This window comes from Mytilus edulis, chromosome 4, assembly GCF_963676685.1.
Source record: "Mytilus edulis chromosome 4, xbMytEdul2.2, whole genome shotgun sequence".
Lineage (NCBI taxonomy): Eukaryota > Metazoa > Mollusca > Bivalvia > Mytilida > Mytilidae > Mytilus > Mytilus edulis.
The window spans coordinates 84,974,602-84,995,545 of record NC_092347.1 but is presented as its reverse complement, the minus strand read 5'-3'; the positions used below and the strand labels follow the sequence as shown (position 1 = coordinate 84,995,545).

Here is a 20,944-nt window from a genome sequence, read left to right as displayed (position 1 = left end):
AACATGTTCCCTGTCTTTTCATTAAAAACTTGAAAGTTTGTTGTGTCTGTAACTTCAATAAAAGGTGAATTAATCTGTTCCTTTTCAACATCATGTATAAATAAAATGTATTCCTTACAATCAAATTCACAGGACATCAAACACTAGTCCTCATTTGATTTCTGCTTTGTGTTTTTTTTAATTGAAAACAGAAAAATCGGAATTACATTTAAATACGAAAAGCAAAATCTGATGTATGAAATATAGCTGACCAGCTCATCTTGTTTGAGATAAGTAAACAATACAGATATTTCTATATTTTATTACCTGCACTTTCTATCTTTGTCGACCAACCTTAGTTGGGACTTTGCTGAGTCACACTGACTATCTAAAATACTTGATACGTATCTCATACTATTGCAATCAGGTGCTGAAATATATAAATACAAATTCAGTCTAAGTATAACCAATGGATTCAATCCTGGTAAAAGTGTATAGAATGGATTCAGTCTTGGTAAAGGTGTATAGAATAAATTCAATCTTGGTTAAGGTGTATAGAATGGATTCAATCTTGGTAAGGGTGTATAGAATGGATTCAATCTTGATAAAGGTGTATAGAATGGATTCAATCATGGTAAAGTTATATAGTATGGATTCAATCATGGTAAAGTTATATAGTATGGATACAATCTTGGTAAAGGTATATAGTGTGGATTCAATCTTGGTAAAGGTATATAGAATGGATTCAACCTTGGTAAAGTTAAATAGAATGGATTCAATCATGGTAAAGTTATATAGTATGGATTCAATCATGGTAAAGGTATATAGTATGGATACAATCTTGGTAAAGTTATATAGTATGGATTCACTCATGGTAAAGGTATATAGTGTGGATTCAATCTTGGTAAAGGTATGTAGAATGGATTCAACCTTGGTAAAGGTAAATAGAATGGATTCAATCATGGTAGAGGTATATAGTGTGGATTCAATCTTGGTAAAGGTATGTAGAATGGATTCAATCTTGATAAAGGTGTATAGTATGGATTCAATCTTGGTAAAGTTATATAGTATGGACTCAATCATGGTAAAGTTATATAGTATGGATTCAATCTTGGTAAAGTTATATAGTATGGATTCACTCATGGTAAAGGTATATAGTGTGGATTCAATCTTGGTAAAGGTACGTAGAATGGATTCAACCTTGGTAAAGGTAAATAGAATGGATTCAATCATGGTAGAGGTATAAAGTGTGGATTCAATCTTGGTAAAGTTATTTAGTATTGATTCAATCATGGTAAAGTTATATAGTATAGATTCAATCTTGTTAAAGGTATATAGTGTGGATTCAATTTTGGTAAAGTTATAAAGTATGGATTCAATCTTACTAAAGGTATATAGAATGGATTCAATCATGGTAAAGTTATATAGTATGGATTCAATCATGGTATAGTTATATAGTATGGATTCAATCATGGTAAAGTTATATAATATGGATTCAATCATGGTAAAGTGATATAGTATGGATTCAATCATGGTAAAGTGATATAGTATGGATTCAATCATGGTAAAGGTATATAGTATGGATTCAATTTTGGTAAAGTTATATAGTATGGATTCAATCTTGGTAAAGTTATATAGTATGGATTCAAACTTAGTAAAGGTAAATAGTATGGATTAAATCTTGGTAAAGGTAAATAGAATGGATTCAAACATGGTAAAGTTATATAGTATGGATTCAATCTTGGTTAAGGTTAATAGAATGGATTCAATCATGGCAAAGTTATATAGTATGGATTCATTCATGGTAAAGTTATATAGTATGGATTCAATCATGGTAAAGTTATACAGTATGGATTCAATCTTGGTAAAGTTATATAGTATGGATTCAATCATGGTAAAGTTATATAGTATGGATTCAATCTTGGTAAAGGTATATAGTGTGGATTCAGTTTTGGTAAAGGTATATAGTGTGGATTCAATATTGGTATAGGTATATAGTATGGATTCAATCAAGGTAAAGGTATATAGTGTGAATTCAATCATGGTAAAGTTATATAGTATGGATTCAATCATGGTAAAGTTATATAGTATGGATTCAATCTTGGTAAAGTTAAATAGTATGGATTCAATATTGGTTTAGGTATATAGTATGGATTCAATCAAGGTAAAGGTATATAGTGTGAATTCAATCATGGTAAAGGTATATAGTATGGATTCAATCTTGGTAAAGGTATATAGTGTGGATTCAATCTTGGTAAAGTTATATAGTGTGGGTTCAATCATGGCAAAGGTAAATAGTATGGATTCAATCATGGTAATGTTATATAGTGTGGATTCAATCTTGGTAAAGGTAAATAGTATGGATTCAATCGTGGTAAAGTTATATAGTGTGGATTCAATCTTGGTAAAGGTAAATAGTATGGATTCAATCATGGTAAAGTTATATAGTGTGGATTCAATCTTGGTAAAGTTATATAGTATGGATTCAATTTTGGTAAAGGTATATAGTGTGGATTCAATATTGGTAAAGGTATATAGTATGGATTCAATTTTGGTAAAGGTATATAGTATGGATTCAATCATGGTAAAGTTATATAGTATGGATTATTATCTTGGTAAAGGTAAATAGTATGGATTCAATCATGGTAAAGTTTTATAGTGTGGATTCAATCTTGGTAAAGTTATATAGTATGGATTCAATCATGGTAAAGGTTAATAGTATGGATTCAATCATGGTAAAGTTATATAGTGTAGATTCAATCTTGGTAAAGGTAAATAGTATGGATTCACTCATGGTAAAGTTATATAGTGTGGATTCAATCTTGGTAAATTATATAGTATGGATTCAATCATGGTAAAGGTAAATAGTATGGATTCAATCATGGTAAAGTTATATAGTATGGATTCAATCTTGGTTAAGGTATATAGAATGGATTCAATCATGGTAAAGTTATATAGTGTGAATTCAATCTTGGTGAAGGTATATAGTGTTGATTCAATCTTGGTAAAGTTATATAGTATGGATTCAATCTTGGTAAAGGTACACAGTGTTGATTCAATCTTGGTAAAGTTATATAGTATGGATTCAATCATGGTAAAGTTATATAGTATGGATTCAATCTTGGTAAAGTTATATAGTGTGGATTCAATCTTGCTAAAGGTATATAGTATGGATTCAATCTTGGTAAAGGTAAATAGTTTGGATTCAATCTTGGTAATGGTAAATAGTATGGATTCAATCTTGGTATAGGTATATAGTGTGGATTCAATCTTGGTTAATGTATATAGTATGGATTCAATCTGGGTAACAGTATATAGTGTGGATTCAACCTTGGGAAAGGTGTATAGTATGGATTCAATCATGCTAAAGGCATATAGTGTGGAATCAATCATGGTAAAGGTATATAGTATGGATTCAACCTTGGTTAAGGTGTATAGTGTGGATTCAATCTTGGTAATGGTAAATAGTATGGATTCAATCAGGGTAAAGGTAAATAGTATGGATTCAATCATGGTAAAGGTGTATAGTATGGATTCAATCTTGGTAAAGGTAAATAGTGTGGATTCAATCATGGTAAAGGTGTATAGTGTGGATTCAATCTTGGTAAAGGTATATAGTGTGGATTCAATCTTGGTAATGGTAAATAGTATGGATTCAATCAGGGTAATGGTAAATAGTATGGATTCAATCTTGGTAAAGGTGTATAGTATGGCTTCAATCTTGGTAAAGATATAAAAAATATTGTTTTGTTACTCTTAGAATAACTTTTACATTCTTTTTAAAGTTCAATGTTTTTACTCCATTGTAGAAACAAATTAAAAATTGAAAAAATTCATAAGGGTTCCACGGAACCCAGTGTCTCGCCTACTAGTGCTTTAAATTGCAGACTCAACAAAAATGAGGAAAAACATCAATAAAAATTTCCCTCTCGATACTGTCTTTTGATTGAAAGAAGCTTCCAAGTTTGGTAAAAAAATCCAGGATAGTTTATGAATCTAATAAATGTTTTATAAACTTTAACTGCAGACTGTATGTAATGTTAACTGGAAGAAAAACTAAGTCCATTTATAAGTAAAATACGGAAAAGTGGAAATTTATTTTTACAAAATTTTCTTCTTGATAGTATCTTATGATCATAAACAAGCTTCTGTCCAAGTTTGGTACAAATCAAGGATAGTTTATGAAAGTTATTAAAATTTTAAAAACTTTAACCACAGAGTGAATGTAATGTTTCCTCGCAGAAAAACTAAGTCCATTTATAAGTAAAATACGGAAAAGTGGAAATTTATTTTTACAAAATTTTCTTCTTGATACTATCTTATGATCATAAACAAGCTTCTGTCCAAATTTGGTACAAATCAAGGATAGTTTATGAAAGTTATTAAAATTTTAAAATCTTTAACCAGAGTGAATGTAATGTTTCCTCGCAGAAAAACTAAGTCCATTTATAAGTAAAATACGGAAAAAATGGAATTTTATTTTTACAAAATTTACTTCTGGATACTTTCTTATGATCATAAACAAGCTTCTGTCCAAGTTTGGTAGAAATTCAGTATAGTTTAAGAAAGTAATTAAAATTTCCAAAACTTTAACCACAGAGTGAATATTTGTGGACGCCGCCGCCGCCGCCGACGATGCCGCCGACGACGACGACGGAATGTAGGATCGCTTAGTCACGCTTTTTCGACTAAAGTCGAAGGCTCGACAAAAAACCACTATAAAAACATTTATACTTTCTTATGATCATAAACAAGCTTCTGTCCAAGTTTGGTAGAAATTCAGTATAGTTTAAGAAAGTTATTAAAATTTCAAAAACTTTAACCACAGAGTGAATATTTGTGGACACCGCCGACGACGACGACGGAATGTAGGAATCGCTTAGTCCCGCTTTTTCGACTAAAGTCGAAGGCTCGACAAAAAACCACTATTAAAATATTTATTTTTATTGTACAAATGGTTTTTTTTCTTCAACTGAATTTTAATGTGCATATTATTGTTATGCGTTTACTTTTCTACATTGGCTAGAGGTATAGGGGAAGGTTGAGATCTCAGAAACATGTTTAACCCCGCCGCAATTTTGCGCCTGTCCCAAGTTAGGAGCCTCTGGCCTTTGTTAGTCTTGTATGATTTTTAATTTTAGTTTCTTGTGTATAAGTCAGAGTTTAGTATGACGTCCATGACATCGGACTCAGACTTCTCTTGAACTGAATTTTAATGTGCGTATTGTTATGTGTTTACTTTTCTACATTGGCTAGAGGTATAGGGGAGGGTTAAGATCTCATAAACATGTTTAACCCCGCCGCAATTTTGCGCCTGTCCCAAGTCAGGAGCCTCTGGCCTTTGTTAGTCTTGTATGATTTTTAATTTTAGTTTCTTGTGTATAATTCAGAGTTTTGTATGACGTTCATAATCACTGTACTAGTATTGGTAGTATACATATTTTTTAAGGGGCCAGCTGAAGGACACCTACGGGTGCGAGAGTTTCTCGCTACATTGAAGACCCATTGGTGGCCTTCGGCTGTTGTCTGCTCTATGGTCAGGTTGTTGTCGCTTTGACACATTCCCCATTTCCTTTTTCAATTTTATTTACATTAAATATTATCATAAAAAGGTTTAGCGGAACACTGGGTCTTGTCTGCCATCGCTGCTGTCAGTGTAAAAATGTAAGGTTGGTTGCAAAATACTTAGTCCATTTATCAAAAAAAAAAAGTGTTGTTGACAAGGAGATGTCTCGCCTGTATTTAATTTGAGAGTTAAATGCAAATGTTGTAATAAAAATAGCAATAATTAATCATGGTAACAGCAGGGCTTCCAAAAAAATATTTGAGCCAGCCGGACATTTCATATCTGATCCTGATTTTAATCCCTTAAGACTTAGTCACAAAAGGCAATTATGGTAGGCAGATGGCCATTCCAATGATTGACATTACGTTAAAAAAAAAAACGATTTTAAACTTTACTTTGATATGATATGAATTTGATGTTCGGATGTTACTGTTAAATTGGCAGTGCAGCATTCAAAGTATGCACATCAGCATGCTCCTACCTGCCTTAGACTTTTTATTTGTGCAAAATGACATTGTCAAAAACTTTGCTTTCGTTTTCAACCGGATGTTGACTTGACAATGGTAAAAAATGGACCATAAACGGATACATAAATCCGTGTACGTTTACAAAGCCCGACTGAGAGAAGAAGCTCTTTCCACGTTATTTCTTCAACAAAATACTTGAATTGAATTAGATACAGGTGTCAATGAAAATTTTAGCATTTTTAAAGAAATGTAGGATGCATTATTAAACTTCCCACCTGTGCACATGCGCACACATGTTCCAGTTCATATGACGTAGTTTTGACGATTTTTTTGTTTAAAACCTTTTTAAATTTTTCATCAAATCATGTTCATAAACTAATTTCTAATAATTTTAATCTTTTGGACTAAATCAATTAGACACAAACCGCTGAAATGTAAGAAAATAATTGTGAATATACCGATCAATTTATACGATGTCCAGTACTGAACATAGTTCACCTGTCACCTGAACAGGTAGATTTCAGCTGTCCAACTACTAATTAGCCTTGATTAAAATTAGAAAGTATTGAAGTAGGTGTTGTTTTGATAGTAATTAATCATCATGTCACATTTATGAAAGGAAATGTGTTGATGCTAAAGGCAAAAGGTTGGGTCAAAAAGATCTTGAATTATGTAAAAATGACAGAAAAAGCCTTGAAAACTAAAAAGTATATGACCGTTTCATGCTTTGCCCAGCCGGACTTTTACCAGACATTATACAAATGACCGGAATACATGACCGTTTTGGAAGCCCTTGGTAACAGTGCCATATAATCTCTGAGAGATAAGATTTGCCAATGCTTAAACAACTGCAATCACAATCATATTGACTTTTCATAAGTGGTTCCACTTGATCATAACTAATCACAAACTTTAACATCAAAAAGTTTCAAAGTTGAAATGTGTAGTGCTAAACCTTGTTTGCAAGAACAATTCATATGAAATTAAATGTGCGTAGTCTATTATGACTATTACAAAAGAATAAATCTTTTGTTTATAATGGTATGGTCAGTATCTAAATACCTGTTATTATTTTGACATAGATATGGTCAGTATCTAATTACCTGTTATTATTCTGACATAGATATGGTCTGTATCAACAGCTTTGATCAGATCAAGCTCAGATTTCGGGTCCATCCTTGCTGCAGTAACAAACCCTAACATTCCTGATCTTACATCACTGGTTGTTTTCTGATAATAATAGATCACTTCAAACACCACATACACACTGCCTTGTCTGAAATATAAAATCAGATTTTACAACTTATTTTCAGATGAAAAGTTACTCGCCCTTCTACAAGAAGCAATACGCATAGATAAATCAGAGAGTTAATAAGAAATCTACAAACAGAAATATGAAACTCTAATTGAGAAAAAATTTAAAGCTTTCCTTTACCACAATCAGTTCCTCTTTGTCAGGCTATTTAAATTTTTAAAAGTTGACCTGTGCAATGGTATAAATAAAATAGCTGTAGCTATTGTTCTCCTAGGAATTCATTCTATGAACCTTTAAATATTTAATTGATTAATTTTTCTGGTTTTTTTCATGTCTTTTTTTAATAATACTTTTAAAGCTACCACTGTAAATTAATTTGTTTTATTTGTCCTTAGTTATAGAAAGTTTGTCATTATCTGATATTAAGATTATAGCAGACTGAAGTCTTCATGGATAAAGTAATGAAGTTTGGGATATTATACTATGCTTAAGCTTCCAATGATTAAATTACCAGCCAATAAGTAAATAGCTGCAGTGTATACAAAACGATAAACCAACCTAAGTTCTGTAATCTTCATGGAGGAAATGTTTGAGCTAAAATTTCTTGATATTATTGTCATCTGAAATAAAACAAAAACAATGTTACTGTAGTTCATTAATTACCAAAATCTAGTGGATGTGGTTTTGTAAAATCTAAAATGAAGTTGTTCGTTACAGGTTTGTTTTTGTGCTCAGTTAAACAGATTCAATATTTTGCCTGTATCTCATCTTTTTCTTTTAAGATTCAAGACAAAATTTATTAATACAATGTAAAAGACAACATTTAAACAAATGAATTGATTACATTCCTGACTAGACTTAAAAGCATCTTATATGAAATCTTACAGACTGTTTCCAAAAGCTTAATCAATTTCCCATCCTATTTGAAAATATTTCTTTACCTGTTAAAATTGCAATTTGCATTCCTAATTCAACATATTTAAAATTGGTGAAGAAAATAAAAGGAAACAGCTGAGGCTTGAGAAGGGATGATCTTGACAAGTCATAAACTATTGGATAACTAGCTACACTGTTACTTGTCTAATCCGACATCTGAGTATTCCCACATCCTGCTTTAATGGACACATTTTCATGGTCCCAAAATATGCCTATCCTTGCAGAAAAAACCTGAGTATACCCCCAGTGTGTCGGATTAGGCAAGTTACACTGCATTTAAGAATTGAATGCTTCTTTTTGTAACTTCATTGGGGTGCAAAAGCGATGACCGCAGTACAATTTCGCGCTTCATTCTAAAAATGTGCGCATGGTCAACGCTTTTACAACCCTATGAAGTTACAAAAAGAAGCATCCAATATTTATAATTACATTTTTTAGCTAGGATCATGAAAGCACGATTTTTATCAAGTTTTTATTTCATTTACCTGTGCACTTTATTGTAATACCTTGATTCATCATGAATGATAAATTTTATTGTGTAATAAAGTTGATTAAGGAATAATGGGAGATTGCAGTTAGCCAATCAGAATAACGTATTATAATGAAACATTCATCTAATGTTATTATCTATAAATCAAAATACCTGTTTTAGAATTTCTCTTGTTAAGTTCTGATAATTTACACTGGTTTTATCAGTATACTCTGACTCCCAAGGAATGTCAAATTTCATGGTAATTTCAAACTGATATGAACGTATATCTGAAAGATAATAAAAAATAATATTCTGAAGCATGCAATACAAATCAAACTATTTGTCAAAAAGAATTTTCAACCTATAAATCTTCTATGTAACCACCCTGCTAAAAAAAGGACCGAACTTGGCAATCATACCACATCTTCTTTTTTAATATCAAAAGAATAATTGACATTGCTGATGTTAGTAGAGTCTTCGTAAGCTGATCTATTTACTGAAATCACATGTAGTACTGCTGAAAAACTTGTTGTTTCTCGTGAGTTGATGCATTTTCTTTATAATATATATACATATAACCTTATTTATGTTGATTCATGTAACCGATTATTTTTATATTTGTATAAATATATATCCTTAATTGTAAAATTGTTTTACTAATCTCATGAGCAACAGATTCCCATGGTTTGCTTCAGTTTCTTTTTTTTTTTGGAAATATATCACTTTTGAATTCTTCAATAGTTAAGTTTACAGCAATAAACCTCTTAATCTGTAATTATCAGTGTTATTAATTTTTTATTTTATTTCTGATCCTTTTTAGTTTAAGTTTTAATGATCCTCTTTTTTTTTATAGTCTTGATAATAACCAAATCTCAAATTATTTAAGGCATATAAAGTATGTTGCCAAATTTATAATGCTTAATTGTTTATTGTGTGCATTGGATATCCGTTTGCCTGTATTCATTTCTTTAAATTTTTTTTTTTTTTTTTTTTTTTTTTTTTTCACTATGTGTACCCTGTTTGTATTTTTTTGTCAACTTGTATTATATTGTTTGTTTATGTATATGTTTTGCTCAGTGATCCATAATCCCGCAACATTCCACTTGCTTACCTATGATCGGGGTTGATCAGTATAGAGCGTGTATCGGACGATTTCATAATACTATTGTATCAAAGCAATTACGAATAAACAGTTCTCACTTTTTGAATAGCACCTTGTCACACTCTCGTTACGTGTACGTCTTTTGTTCAGTTATTACTGTTCTTTCATTTTCTGTTTCACTACACAAGCTAGCAATGATGATATTTTTATTACTAGTCACATCGGGAACTATTCATCCTAATCTGGGTCCGTCCGGGGATCTATCTGTATGTCACTTAAATGCACGTAGTTTATATTCTTTTGATACCGTATTAAAGTCCAACCGAACTAAGCTAGATGAAATTGAGTTCGTCCTGTGTAACGAACTCCAATATGATGTGATCTGTATAAGTGAAACTTGGTTAAAACCAGATATATCATTTGAAGATATTAAGATTGATAATTATAATACTTACAGGCGAGATAGGGCTGACGGGTTTGGTTACGGTGGTGTAGCCATATATGTTTCCGACCGACTATATTCTATGCGCCGTCAGGAGTTAGAAATACAGGGTCTCGAATTCTTATGCATTGAAGTCAAAACCAAGGATAAGTCTATCCTTGTTAGTGTTTGTTACTGACCGCCGAATGTAACGGCAAATGAACGTAAACAAGAGGCTGTCACAACGACAGCAAACCGGATTTATTAACATTTATTTGTGTCCTGGCAATATCACAAGAGCCATAACTGATGAATGCTGAAAGTGAAAATCGTCAATATCAAATTTGACCTCCATTTTGTAGTCAGTATCAACATATTAAAATTTGAAAAGCTTGGATTGAATGGTTCATTAGTAAATGCAACAACGTGAATGGAAACACCATTTTATGATTTAAGAACCATAACTCCTGAACGGTAAAAGTCAAAATCGTCATTATTGAACTTGACCTTTATTTTGTCATCACTAACAACATATAAAAATTTCAAAAGCTTTGGTTGAATGGTTTATGAGAAAATGCACGGACACGACTGGAAACACCATTTTTCAATCTTTCAAGAACCATAACTCCTGAACGGTAAAAGTCAAAATCGTCATTATTGAACTTGACCTCCATTTTGTCGTCAGTAACAATATATTAAAATTTGGGAAGCTTTGGTAGAACAGTTCATGCGTAAATGCACGGACACGACTGGAAACTCCATTTTTCAAACTTTCAAGAACCATAACTCCTGAACCGTAAAAATCAAAATCGTCATTATTGAACTTGACCTCCATTTTGTCATCGGTAACAACATATTAAAATTTGGGGAGCTTTGGTAGAACAGTTCATGCGTAAATGCACGGACACGACTGGAAACTCCATTTTTCAATCTTTCAAGAACCATAACTCCTGAACGGTAAAAGTCAAAATCGCCATTATTGAACTTGACCTTCATTTAGTTGTCAGTAACAACATATTAAAATTTTAAAAGCTTTGGTTGAACGGTTCATGAGTTAATGCACGGACAACATTTGATTGTCCGTCCGCCAACCCGCCCGCCCGCCCGCCCGCCCGCCGTACATCCCCAAATCAATAACCGACATTTTTGTCACAAAAATCCGGTTAAAAATTCACTGATAGCTTTACTGCAGTCATTGAAAATATGAAATCACACAGCCCAGATGTGTGCCTGATTCTAGGGGACTTCAACGACCGGTGTGTTTCATGGTTTGATAGTCATAGTCACAGCGAGCTCGGTCTAACTCTTTTTAATCTGGCCCATAGGTATGGTCTATCACAATTAATTGATGAACCGACCAGGTATACGGATAGCAATGCGACATTGTTAGACCTTATATTCACTGACAATGAACGTTGTGTATCGGACTTCGGAGTTAGCCCACCCCTACTTAATCTCGACCATTGCATTATTTTCTGTAAACTATCCCTCAAAGTAAGTAAATCACGTGCCTTTCAGCGTCGTGTTTGGGATTACAAGTCAGCTGATTTTAATAGTCTGAATACCGCATTATTAAACGCTCCCTTTGATTCCGCATATGAAATTTTTGACGATGTAAACGACATTGCTAGTTATACGAGTGATCTTATCACCTCCGCTTGTTCTGAATTCATACCGAATAAAATAGTAACTATTCGTCATAGGGATAAACCATGGATGAGTAACGAGGTTAGGCGAGCGATTCGCAAGCGTGATCGTTGCTTCAAAAAATATCAACGGACTCGAAGAGACGAAGACAAGTTATATCACATAGTTGCTAGGAGAGAGGTCAATCGCTTAAAACGAGACGCAAAGCAAAGATATGAAATTAATATCATTCGCTCATTTTCTAGAGAAAACCTTAATCCTAGGAAATTTTGGTCCCTTAGTAAATCTGTGTTAGGTTACAATTCAGATAGAACTATCCCCCCTTTAAAAGATAACATGAATCTGATATCTGATGATCTTGAGAAAGCAGAACTCCTTAATTTTTATTTTTCTGCTCAGATGCACTAGGGTCAACACAAAATAGTCTGAATACCGCATTATTAAACGCTCCCTTTGATTCCGCATATGAAATTTTTGACGATGTAAACGACATTGCTAGTTATACGAGTGATCTTATCACCTCCGCTTGTTCTGAATTCATACCGAATAAAATAGTAACTATTCGTCATAGGGATAAACCATGGATGAGTAACGAGGTTAGGCGAGCGATTCGCAAGCGTGATCGTTGCTTCAAAAAATATCAACGGACTCGAAGAGACGAAGACAAGTTATATCACATAGTTGCTAGGAGAGAGGTCAATCACTTAAAACGAGATGCAAAGCAAAGATATGAAATTAATATCATTCGCTCATTTTCTAGAGAAAACCTTAATCCTAGGAAATTTTGGTCCCTTAGTAAATCTGTGTTAGGTTACAATTCAGATAGAACTATCCCCCCTTTAAAAGATAACATGAATCTGATATCTGATGATCTTGAGAAAGCAGAACTCCTTAATTGTTATTTTTCTGCTCAGATGCACTAGGGTCAACATGAAAATGACTTGCCCGCTCTACCGCCATTATCTTTTCTTACAGTAGAGCGTCTTCAGGAGATAGTAGCTGTCGAAGAAGATGTTCTTAAATATTTACGCCAATCTAACCCCCATAAGTCATGCGGCCCAGATGGTATATCAAACCATATCCTAAAGTACTGTGCTCATTCTCTGTATAAACCACTCACTAAACTCTTTAATTTCTCACTCCATTCTGGAGTATATCCATCTCTCTGGAAAGTATCTAATGTGTGCCCAGTGTACAAAAATAAAGGCGATAAAAATATCATGTCTAATTATCGACCAATTGCTCTACTATCATCTGTGTCCAAGATCCTTGAAAAAGTCATCTACAAGGCTATCTATGAGTTCTGTGAATTTAATGACTTACTCATCAGTGAAAATTCGGGCTTTAAGAAAAACGATTCAACAGTGAATCAACTAATTACTATTACTCATGAAATTTACAAGTCATTAGATAGCGGTAAAGATGTATGTACAATCTTTTTAGATGTTTCAAAGGCCTTTGATAAGGTTTGGCACAAAGGCCTGATTTTCAAACTTAAACAATTTGGCATATGTGGCTCACTTTTGTCTCTTGTAGAGAATTACCTCTCAGGTCGTACTCAAAGAGTCGTTATTAATGGTCAGACATCATCGAGTCAAAACACCTATGCTGGTGTACCCCAGGGCTCTATACTCGGTCCTTTGCTTTTTCTTATATATGTGAATGATATTAAAGATGGAATTGTCAGCAATATCAAACTGTTTGCTGATGATACGTCCCTTGTCAAACAAATTGATGACATCTCTGATTGTTTCCAAACTCTGAACAGTGACCTCATCACGTTGAACACATGGGCCCAGCAATGGTGTGTAACATTCAATGCAGAAAAAACGGAGTATCTTATTATTTCTAAGAAGAAGCAAATACCACACTACCCTCCATTGATCTTAAATAATGTAAATATAAAGAGAGTTACATGCCATAAACATTTAGGTCTTATCTTGAATGATAAACTTTCTTGGACCGATCATATTGCTGATATTTGTAAGAAATGTCATAATAAACTGAACACTATCTTGAGGATGCGACATATATTACCTAGATTATGCATTGAAAAATTATATAAAACATTTGTTCGTTCATTGCTAGATTATGCAGATGTCATCTATGATAACTGCACTAGCGCCGATTCTGCAAACATTGAACATGTACAGAGACGTGCCTGCATTATATCTACTGGGGCAATCAGGGTCACAAAACATGTCACTTAATTGAAAGAGGTTGGTCTTGAGCTTCTCAAAACACGCCGTCAAGTTCATAGACTTACATACTTGCACAAAATTAAAAATCATCTTGTCCCAGATTATCTTTGTAATTTTCATCCATTGTTCCATCATAATACTGAAAACTATAACTTAAGACGACATGCTAACCTGATACCCATCAGGTCAAGAACAGTAGCATACTATAACTCTTTTCTTCTAGCTACGATTAGAGACTGGAATAGTTTGTCAGCTGAACTAATTACAGCAACATCTTTGGCAAGTTTCAAAAGGTTGTTAAAGAAGAATCTCAATTTGTGTAGTAAAAAAATATATTCACGAGGACATGGTTATGAGAAAAAGATTCATACTAGATTACGCTTAGGGCTTAGTGCTCTTAATGACCACTTGTATAAATATAATCTAACATTAAATAGGTTTTGCGATTTCTGCCCAGGTAACTGCATTGAAAACACTGAGCACTATTTAATTCATTGCGCCCGTTACACGAACTATCGGATTACTCTTCTACTTGGAATTAAGAATCTGCTTTGTCCAGATATAAATATAGCAATGTTGCGGGATCTATGTCCCAACTATCTGAGCAAAATATTAATAGAAGGTAGTGATGATTTGTCTGATGATACTAATTTAGAGATGTTTGAGTGTGTGTTTAGATTTATTAAATCTTCGAACAGATTTTCTCGATAGCTTAAAAACTTTTTTTGACCTGATTGTGCTCAAAATTGTCTTTCCATAATCACTATTTTATATTACTGAATCATACATGTTTGTTAATTCGTGTGCCTGTGAGTAAGAATGAGCGAGTGATTGGATGGGTGTGTAGTATTTGTATGTCTTGTCCTGTACATATTGTCTTGTCTTGTGTTTAACATGTTTGTATTCAAAACTTTGATAATTGTGAATCTGTATATATCTATGTTGAGGAGATCCACGCGTAGCCTCTGGCTGTTGGCAATCCTCTTTAAATAAATAAAGAATTAAATTAAATCTTCTTTTTTAAATTTACATATACAAACCAAATATAATTAATAGTAAACTAATTATTTCATCCTAACAGGTGAAATATTTTTGTCTTGACAAATTCTTCATACATGCTTTTAAGGAATTTGAATTTCTTAGAACACTTCAATTTGTGGTTTAACTCATGAAAAACAATGAAAATTAATGCCCAATGATTATTTTAAATACATCCGCTATATTGACCTGATTGCCATTATATTAAATGGTGTTATGGTTTATTTGACAATTTTTTTAAGAATGTACATCCAAACGACACCATGTTTTAACTATCCTATATCTGTGAAATTACAAGTCAATATTATAATCTGTCACATCATCCAAACGACACCATGCTCTGTTTTAACTATCCTATATCTGTGAAATTACAGGTCAATAATGTAATCTGTCACATCATCTAAAAGAAGTTCAACAAATAATGAACTGGTGTACTCATTTTCAAGTTTCAAACTTCATGGTTAGCTATCTTCACTATAAACTTTAACCTGAGAATGCATTTAACTCACTATCACATTTCTATAGATATAAGAAGATGTGTTATGAGTGCCAATGAGACAACTCTCCATCAAAGACACATTTTGCAAAACTAAACAGTTATAGGTCAAAGTAGGGTCTTCAATATGGAGCCAAACAGCTATGTTCAGTAAACTGTGTAATCAGGGTCAAAAAGTGATCATAATGATCATGTGCACTTAAGATTCAAATTCATGTGACCACACCTTCATAATAAACTACCTCTTTGAAATATTCCCCATATATATTCTTAATTTTACTTTATCCAAACACTATTATAGGGTTATTGCATGAATATTGGGGAATATTGTTCTGAGTAGAATTTTATATTGCACGAGCTTGCGAGTGCAATATATGTTCTACGAGGGACAATATTCCCCAATATTCATGCAATAACCCTTTTATTGTATAGCAATATAATATTTGAAAGTAAAAACTGGTTTAAACTAAGATTTTGTCGTTGATGACATCATGGATTTTGAAGATTTATTGTACTAGTGCAATATTAGAATTTATTGCACGCTAACTTTTGGTTACTTTCTGTGGGAAATGATATATTGCTATGCAATTACCTGATACTGAACTGACTCATGGACGAACTGACAAAGACACAAACCCCAAAACACAATCCCCTTACTGCATTCGAATTTCTGATAAAACACAGATATAAAACATCAAGTCATTGCCTCATTCTTTTGCAGTAATTTAATTTTTGAGCTTACTATTAGAATCAGGATCCATACAGACATGACCACATCCGTTAGAGCAACATTTCTGGTTCCCTGTACAATTATAATCTCTGGAGCATTCCTCCACACATGTACTAACAGTATGGTTACCAACAGCTGGACAGGTTCCTTGTTTGATGCCTGTATCACTGTTACCTATAATTTATTTTTTTATTTTACTGTCATCTACCAGTTGTAAGCTAAGAAGTGGATGCTTACAATCAGTAATGAAATTAAAAAAATAAAATATGAACTAGACTTTACTCAGTTTTTACATTTATTGTCTTAAGATTCAGCTTTACCTTTTTTCTTATATGGACGTATTTACGCCACAAATTTTACTTATTAGTACAGAGAAACTTTGAGAAGTTTTTAAAAGGCATGACAGGACATAGATAATTGAATTCTAAATACATTTGTGTTTCAGAAAATTATAAACTTTTCTGGATTTTGCTATTTTTGCATATGTTACCTGGGAGTGTTTCAACAGACAGATTTGACCATTTCTGTAAGATGGTGTATTCTGGGTCACCTTGGATTTCCTCTATTCTTGTTTTCAAGGTCATCTCAAGTTTCTGTTCTGTTATGTCCATATCAAACTCAGCCTCACACCCAGCTATTATACTGCCGGGTCTAGAAAATTAGAGATTTAATGGAGTATCCTATGTAATATTTTTTTGTTGTTAAGATTCCAATCTTTCTTCTCTTTAGTTAATATGGTATTCTTTTTACCTCCAGAATGTAGTTTGATACAAAGTTAAAACAATGATTACCTATACAATTGTGGACACACAATGTAGTTTCTCTAAATTAATTAGGAAAACTTTATATTTAGAGGCATTATCTTTACAAATATTAATCAAGTCATTCAAGGACACTAAATAAAAGTAATCATTAGCAAAGTTAATTGCAATTTGTCAGAAATTTTAAATGCATACAAGATCTGTTAGAAAGTAAGATACCATTTTTTTACTATTTCTAAATATCATTACAGTGACTTGACTGTAAGTGTTGCTCTCCAACTATAGCAACTCATTCAAAATTATGGCAAAAGGCAATTTGTTATATTAAACCAAACTGTTCAGTAATTTAAAAGCAGAAGATCTTTGCTCTAGTTTTGTTTCATTATTCATCATTTGGTGAAGACATGATTTGTACTTATCCATTTAATGTTATAGTTGATACATACCTCAACACCATAACTCTGATATACTTCAAGTAGGCTTTTAACTCACTGCTGGCTATTATCTTATTTAGCTGAAAAGGAAAGAAATGTAATCTATAAAAATGTAATAGTTCTTTTATGTTTTTTTAAATCTTGCTATGCCCCAGCACAAAAAATACCCTGTATAATGGCTGTCAAAGTCAAAATTAGTCTCCCAACCCCTCTCCCTTACATTCCTTAACTTCTTATAGTCAGTTATGCAGCTGGGATTTAAAACAACAACTCAATTAACATTTAAGTAGCGTTTAAGTAATTTAATAGAAGAGTGGAAATTTATAGGAAAAGACGGAAACATTTCATACAACACAAAATGATGAACTGATATATACAACACTTTTATATACTGTGGATTCATTTATTTTCATATGTACCAATTTTCATGGACTGCAGAAATCTTGCATTTTTTGTGGATATTTGATTTTGTGGTTTTGACAAAGTCTTCATGGGAGCCTATTTAAACCTTGCTATAAGTTGAACATCTGTTGAATGATTCTGATTTAAAATACAGAGAACTCAGAACAAACTAAATGAAACATATAAAATAAAAAGAAATGGCTGTACATCTACATAAAGAATTATCTAAATAAAAGTATTGCCATCTTACCTCATTGGTGAGTGTTGTTCTAAAAGTACTGTTTTCTTCTCTATATTCTGGCCTCCAATCTAAGTCAAATCTTATGGTAATGTTAAACCTGCCAGAGTCGTCTTCCGAAAAGATATAAAAACACTTATTTTACCTCATGGAAATCAGTAGAATGATGAGGTATAACTGCATATGAGAAAATAATCCACTAAATTCCAAATGAAGGGGAGGTAAGCAACTATAGTTGACTGAACAGTTTATGTTTTAAAAAGAAATAACATTTAGTAAAATATGAACTAAAAGTTTTATCTATCTAATGTAAAATACAGAAAGCACTTTTAAAAGGTACATAGGTTGTCTGATAAATATTTTTGTTAACTCTAGTTGAGAATTTCTCTTGTAAGGTCATTGAAATTTATATAATAATTTTTAACTTCATTGTAATTTAAGTCATTGAAATTTAAATAATAATTTTGAACTTAGCGTAATTGAAGTTATTTTTTTCCAACTTACTGTAATTAAAGTAATATTTTTATTATTCATTGTAATTTGAGTAATCTAAATAAAAACTATTGTGATTTAAGTGAAAACAAGAATGTGTTCAAAGTACACAGATGCCTCATCTGCACTATCATTTTCCAAATTCAATGGACTGTGAAAATGTGGAAAAATCTCTAATTTGGCATTAGAATTCGAAAGGTCATATCATAAGGAACATGTGTACTAAGTTTCAAGTAGATTTGACTTCATTCGACTTCATGAAAAACTTTAACCTGAAGCGGGACAGACAGATGGAATAATGAACAGACCAACAGATGAACAGACAGACGAACAGATGAACAGACAGACACACAGACCAGAAATTCTAAATGGGGCATAAAAATAAATTCACTGTCTAAACTGAAGTACATTTTTGTAATAATTTTTAGCTTACTTTTGGAATCAGGATCCATACAGACATGACCACATCCATTAGAGCAACATTTCTGGTCCCCTGTACAATTATAATCTCTTGAGCATTCCTCCACACAGGTACCAACAGTATGGTTACCAACAGCTGGACAGGTTCCCAGTTTGCTGCCTGTATCTCTATTGCCTTTTTACATTAAAATATTCAAAGTAAAATATCAGGTATACTATACATGATTCAATACTAACTTTGAAGCTTTCTTTGAAATAAGATATAAAAGCTACTTCTAGCTAGTACAAATGTAAAAACCTTATCATTTTCTATTTTACTTTAATCTACCAAAAAGACAATGTTTTGTTAGCTAAGAAGTGGATTCTAACAATCAGTAATAAAATGCATACAAAGATATGGACAAAACTTTACTTGATATTAAAATTAATATTTATACTGTAAAAGGTCTACCTTCCTTCTTAAAAATAAAATCAAATACCCTTTCTACTTTTATCAATATAAATACATTAGTTCATCTTTTGTTGTTTCATATAGTTCTTCTAATTCCAATAATTAATCAAATGAATCACTAGCAAAATGAAACAAAAACAATATTAAAATCCTGCTCATTTTGAAAGAGCAATAATTTAACAAGGGTCACCATCTCAAGCAATTCATTCACTGCACTTAAAGCAGAAATATATCCATTAATCTACAGACTACTGTCTATAGGGTAATATACTGGTAATACTTCATAAACTTACAGCTAGAAATCTCCACTTTACCATAAGTTAACTTTCCAAACAAATCACTCACTGCACTTAGACTACGCCAAATTCTTTCCGCTGAACAAAATATCCTTTTCCTTGACAAGCCATTTGACAAACAAGGAATATATGCTGACTCCAACGAACTGAAAAAAAAGGAATATTTATTTTACAACTAAAAATCTTACTCTAGATGTATGTTTCTTTACAACTAAAAAACTTCATCTAGATGTGTACATTTGACAGAAATGAAAAGGAAAAATAATAGGTGTTATTTTCACTGGCCATGACTGTCAAATGATAGTTATCAGGGAACAACACATTATATCCAATTTAACTTCCAGTAAGGTCAGTATCTGCAAGGGTAAATCAACGACAATTATAGTTTTATGAAATTATTAGATTAAAAGAAGATATTATCACCAATATTTCCCTTAGATTTGTTAATTAATATCCGCTGAATTCTATCAAACAAGTATGATGTCTCAAATACATGATCAGGGCCTCGGTGGATGAGTGGTCAAAGTAACTGTTATCACTAGCCAGTCAACACTGAGGTTGTGAGTTTGAATCTTGCTCATGCCGGTGCATTTGATTCCAATCTTAATTGATTAGGATTGTCAGTTCTCCTATTAAAGGTCAGTGTTTTTTTCCAGGCACTCCAGCTTCCTCCACCAATAAAAATTTGCTGCCACAAAATAGTCTAAATAGGGTGCTTAAAAGTGGCATTAAAACACCAAAAATCAAAATCAAATCAAATACATGATCAGACTTACTTGCAGACTGGATTACCAATGTAATATAAACAAGTTATTTCTGACATGATCAATCCAGCACCATCATCACACAGATCCTGACCAAAGTCTGGTGTCTTTGTTACATTAGCTACAATAAAAAAACAATTATCAAAGTTTAGGTCCTAAGACACCCATTACTTGATTGCTAATAAGTTTAGGATAAAAGTACAAATATAATATCAACACTTTCATTATGGTTCTGTTCAAACAAATAAAGATTTGACAAAATGCAGAACTTGAATATAAATTGTACTCTTGTATCCCTTAAAAGCAGTTTGTCAATTTGTAAATGCTGTTTTAATTTTTTAATACTTACAGACTTATCCCAAAAATACTTTTACAA

The 20,944-nt window shown here is 32.3% G+C and overlaps 1 protein-coding gene across 1 annotated transcript in view; it reads right to left on the bottom strand.

The window, feature by feature from the left end:
• The window catches only part of LOC139520825 (uncharacterized), a 175,480-nt gene that overhangs the window by 33,834 nt on the left and 120,702 nt on the right, over positions 1 to 20,944 (bottom strand). Inside the window, exons 63-73 of the mRNA XM_071313797.1 lie at positions 20,581 to 20,689; positions 19,802 to 19,950; positions 19,071 to 19,232; positions 18,158 to 18,258; positions 17,518 to 17,585; positions 16,801 to 16,961; positions 16,323 to 16,484; positions 8,847 to 8,962; positions 7,826 to 7,887; positions 7,116 to 7,288; positions 307 to 409 (exon numbers count right to left, since the gene is read on the bottom strand). Of these exons, the coding sequence (XP_071169898.1) occupies positions 307 to 409; positions 7,116 to 7,288; positions 7,826 to 7,887; positions 8,847 to 8,962; positions 16,323 to 16,484; positions 16,801 to 16,961; positions 17,518 to 17,585; positions 18,158 to 18,258; positions 19,071 to 19,232; positions 19,802 to 19,950; positions 20,581 to 20,689 (1,366 nt within the window). The remainder of the gene's footprint in view (positions 1 to 306; positions 410 to 7,115; positions 7,289 to 7,825; positions 7,888 to 8,846; positions 8,963 to 16,322; positions 16,485 to 16,800; positions 16,962 to 17,517; positions 17,586 to 18,157; positions 18,259 to 19,070; positions 19,233 to 19,801; positions 19,951 to 20,580; positions 20,690 to 20,944) is intronic.